The 4,689-nt window shown below is 36.1% G+C and overlaps 1 protein-coding gene across 1 annotated transcript; it reads right to left on the reverse strand.

Moving 5' to 3' along the window:
* Positions 1-1,316: 1,316 nt before the first annotated feature.
* On the reverse strand, positions 1,317-2,769 carry LOC130726999 (putative transcription elongation factor SPT5 homolog 1). The gene is made up of 4 exons (XM_057578325.1): positions 2,638-2,769; positions 1,981-2,136; positions 1,801-1,878; positions 1,317-1,655 (listed from the first exon to the last, which is right to left on the reverse strand). Exons 1-4 carry the CDS (start codon positions 2,749-2,751, stop codon positions 1,548-1,550), a joined length of 456 nt encoding a protein of 151 aa, XP_057434308.1. The 5' UTR covers positions 2,752-2,769; the 3' UTR covers positions 1,317-1,547.
* Positions 2,770-4,689: the final 1,920 nt, after the last annotated feature.

The raw sequence follows: 4,689 nt of genomic DNA on the forward strand, positions 1-4,689 counted from the left end.
GTAAGGGTAGCTAGTGGTGAGTGGTGGCGGTAGAGTAATGGTGGTTGTGGTGGCAATGGTGGCAGTGAAGGGTGGTGGAGACAGTGGTGAGGGTAGTGTTGTAAAAAGGTGGTGGGTGGTGGTGGTAATGATGGGGGTGGAGTTGGTGGTGACAGTGGTGGTGATGGTGGCAATAGTGAAGTTGGTGGTGGTGTGATGGCGGTAGTGGCGGGGATAGAAATAGTGGAGTTGGTGGTAATTGTGGTCGCGGTGGCGATAATAATAGTGCTGGCGATGATGGCAATTGTGAAGTTAGTGGTGGAGATGGTGTGATGACGGCAGCGGAGATGGTGGCAATAGTGGAGTTTGTGGTGGCGGTGGCGACATCGACAATGGAGGCAATGGTGAAGGATGGTGGTGGTTGTTGCAGTGGATTAAATAGTTCCAAGTAACTTATACATCACGATCTTATCATAACTTACTCATCATCTATATGATGGATTAAATAATCCATTATTTTAATGTATAAGCATGGATTGATGAATTAACTTATACAATACAATGTAAGTACCAAACAATTGATAAACTCATAATGTATTGTATAATCTTATACTATCATGTCTAATAAGACATATCAAACAAGCCCTAATTAGTCTAGGTCGTCTACACAGGTTTTGTGTCAGATGTATGTGTATATTATAAGTTTCTAGTATTACGAAGATATGGTCATCGACTAAATGTTTAAGTAGCTCAGCTATCTACCAAGATTTGTTGGTTGTATAACTTTCGTGTCTTCACAAAATTTTAACTATACAAATGTATCTGACTTTGAGTTTTAAACGTGTTTTGTTATTAATTATGTGAGTTAATATCCAATTAATTTATGCATGTTGTTTCAAAGCTTTATGCATGTCATTATATTTTTTCCTTTTATATTTTTTCTTTCATATTTTATCATTTTATTTTCACTTCTACATCCAAACAAAGCATAAAGTTTGATCATATAAATATTGCAATATTATCACACTAAATAGTAGGAGACTGACCAATGAGTCCTTTCAATTCACAAGAGTTAATATTTAAAACATCTTACTTAAAGAACGAAAGGCTAAACCATTATTTTTACGTCTTTAAAACAAGTTAAAAAGTCCAATGGATTTCAATTTTTTTTTGATACTTTCCATCTAATAAATTAAATGGATGAGCCATTATCCTATCTATTTAACTTTAAATTTTGTAATTGAGGATGAATTTCATTGTATAAGATGAATTGGATGAGGGTGTTAGTGAATTTATTTAACACCCCAAGTACTAGAGCAGCCAACAACAACAAAAGTGAATAATATGTCAAAGTTGTACACAAGCATGATATTTTGTGTTGGATATCCATGGCTACCAATATGTCGAACTTTCTTTAGTAGGAAAGTTTGAAGGAATATATGTTTTATCTGTAGCTCCAATGCATCTTAATATCTACAATATCATCTTTGACAAAGTTAAAATTTGATTACAATTTCCTTAGCTAATATAAACATAACTTGCAATTTCAAATACATGGGATTCAGTCCTCAACAAATTGCAATTTTCCGGGTAGGCCCTCCACGAAACCTCCTTAGGGGTTGTGAAATACCAGCTGGTGGAGTCCCATGAATGGAGAATCTTGAGTAGACATCACTCTACAGAGTAAGGAAATAAGTTAAGCAAAACACCATTACAATTTACAAGGGTAAAAATAGAAATTTTAGCTAAACACAGCCATAAGAATAAAAATAGAATAATGAAGCAAAAAAAAAAGAATAAAAATAGAAAAATTTAAGATACCTTTCTTTCACCATTGGAGCTGGAACCTCCTGCGATAACTCCAGAACTCTCCATGACATGATCAGCAAACACGCAGATCTAAAGAGAGAAATTCTTGTCATTTTTTTGTGATTTCCATTATGCACTAAATATAAGTAAATATTTAAGCTTATTTAAATTTTCAAAGATCGTAAAGCTTACTTGTTGTTTTGTGGTATCAGATATGATGACCATGACATGCTGCTCCACCTTAACAACCATGCCAGTTTCACCCTCTTCAGCACCAGCAACAACTTTAACATGACTTCCAAGTTCAAAATATTTACAGAGTTCCTTTTTGTTCAGTGTGAGAGTTTTCTACAAAAATTTGAGAAAAGATAATTAGATAATCATAAAAAAAATTATTATAAATGATAAATCAACAACATGAAAGAGTGTATTAGTGCAACTGTTGTAGTTGTTGCCATGTAACAAGGAGTTGATGTTATAGGTTCAACTCATTTTCGAGCATGTTGGATATCAATTGGTTGAACATAAAAAGAACATTTCCTCTTTCCAATGCCAAAAAGCCAATGGAAACAAAGGGAAAGATTGAGAGAATGTGCTTTTATTTCTTTCAACTTTTGACCAAACACACATGAAATCAACATCCTGCAAATAGAATGGAGGCAGAATAGGTTTGATCCTTTCCTATGACATAACCAATCCAAAGCCGGATAAAGGAGGAAGTTTGTGTTAGGTTTTCGAGTGTGAACGTAAAAGTGGTCGATATCAATATTATGGATCAGTGATCTATGTACCCAACCTCACTCACAAACTTTTAAAGTAAGGAAACCATCAATATCAATTCATACTTACCGGAAGGCCCTCATTCTTTGGTCTTATATGAACAATATCCTCATCAACTTTCTCCACCCATCCCGTCAAGTTCTTCAAATCTCCGTTGATGACAAGGACAAAATCACCTATCATAAATTGTCTTTTATGCAGTTCCCTGATTGAAAGCATAAATTCTGTGTCAAATGTCTTTTATGATGCAGTTCCATCATCATAACGTTTCAAGAAACATAAGACATTTGACAAAAGAAAGGGCAGAATCAGCTATACCTTGCTTCATTGATGCGATGTGGAGGAACAAATGCCTTCTTTTTCACAAGTTCTCTACCAATCTTCCTTCTGACCCGAGCATCTCTAGCAAGATTAGCTGCTTTGCTTTCAACTGACAGCACACCAGTCATTTCTCTTACTGGAACAAGAGTTGGTTTTTGGCCAAACAAACTGCGCAGCCCTTTGCAAGCCTGAGACAAATGCAAAATATGTCACAAATTTAATCCATAAATATGTGTAAATAAACACGAGAACTTCACATGACAATACCTCTCTGACATGGGCTTCTTTATCTGCTTCCACATATATATAGTTTTTGAGATGATCGAGAGCAATGGCTGATCTAATTTTCAATTCAGACCCCTTATTCATGCACTTTTGCATAAGGCAAACAGCAGTTTTTCGTTCCTGACCAATCTAACAAACATAAACCAAAAAAGGTAAAGACATGCTTGCTTCTATACTCTGCCCAGAAGAAGGAAATTTTAACAAAGTGGATGGGATCTTACCGCACACTTGAGCATCCACAGTTTAGGATCTCTCACTGATGGCAAAAACGCTTGTTCCACATAGGCAATTTCTTCATTGTAATCTTCCAGACGTCTGCCATATCTTTTCTCAATGCTTGCTGCCATAGCTTCAAGGTCGTCGTGATCTTCTTTGAAATATGGCAGCACACGACTACCGCACATTCTTCTACCATCAACTTCCTCCGGAAGATCAGCTCCATCCTCAACAATGAACTCTGCATATTTTAGAGAGTTGTTAACTTATCTAGAAAGATAATTGGCATGTCCTGTACAATGGCATGGAGCTGAGACATGACAATTTCACCAAGAACACCATGTCTATAACAGTAGAAACACAGGAAATGAAATCCTTCAGATCAGAAGAAGAACAAAGAGACAGCTGTTGCAATCAAATACCTTATGATTTTTTAAGGGCCAAATTTAGGAATTTACTGAAATTGAGAAAATGAAAACAAAAAGATAGGGGAAAAGAACGCACCATCTTTTCCTTCTTCCTCTTCCTCCTCCTCCTCATCATCATCAACCGCCGCCTCCTCGTCGAAAAAACTCGAAACAGACTTATTCTTATACCGGCGCCTCCGACCAACATTTTCCTCATTGTCCTTTTCCACTTGGAGAGATCTTCTCCGCTTCCTGCTGACTCCTCCTTTCTCCTCGGCCACTCCTTTCTCCTGATCACAGTCCATGACTTGGTGTCTCATGGTTCAAATTAACCCTGAAAGCTTGTAATTGTGAATGCTGGTTCTCCCTGCCAATCTTCGATATTGATATTATAAGCAAAGCACATGTAAGTGACTCATCATTCATGATAAAAAATTTCAAACACAAATATCACACGAATAGACTACACATTGAAATCTTGTGTTTCAAAAGCAAAAACAATACACGAGGCAATTACAGAAAGATCAAAACCTAAACATAAACATAAAGGGACTGCATACATACAGTTTTCAACAGAAAATAACTAGGACCGTCATTGATTTCAATTTTAAAATTGAAATTTCAAAAGCACATTGTTCAAATGGAGAGTTCTTAACAGTTTCAGAAATTTAAACCTAGAAATACAAATTAAAAAGGAAAGAAGCAGTTCCTCTCTGCAGAAACAAGAAAAAAGAGTAAACGAAACACAAAATTGTACACAATCTTCTCAGTGAGTGAAAGTTGTCTCAAGGGGAATACCAATGAATGCAATGCAATGTGGTGCGAGATATATATAGTTCCAGTTTGGCTCAGTTTGGGTTTGTTAGATATTATTATTAATAACCCTCTTCTT

Source organism: Lotus japonicus, chromosome 6 (assembly GCF_012489685.1).
Source record: "Lotus japonicus ecotype B-129 chromosome 6, LjGifu_v1.2".
Lineage (NCBI taxonomy): Eukaryota > Viridiplantae > Streptophyta > Magnoliopsida > Fabales > Fabaceae > Lotus > Lotus japonicus.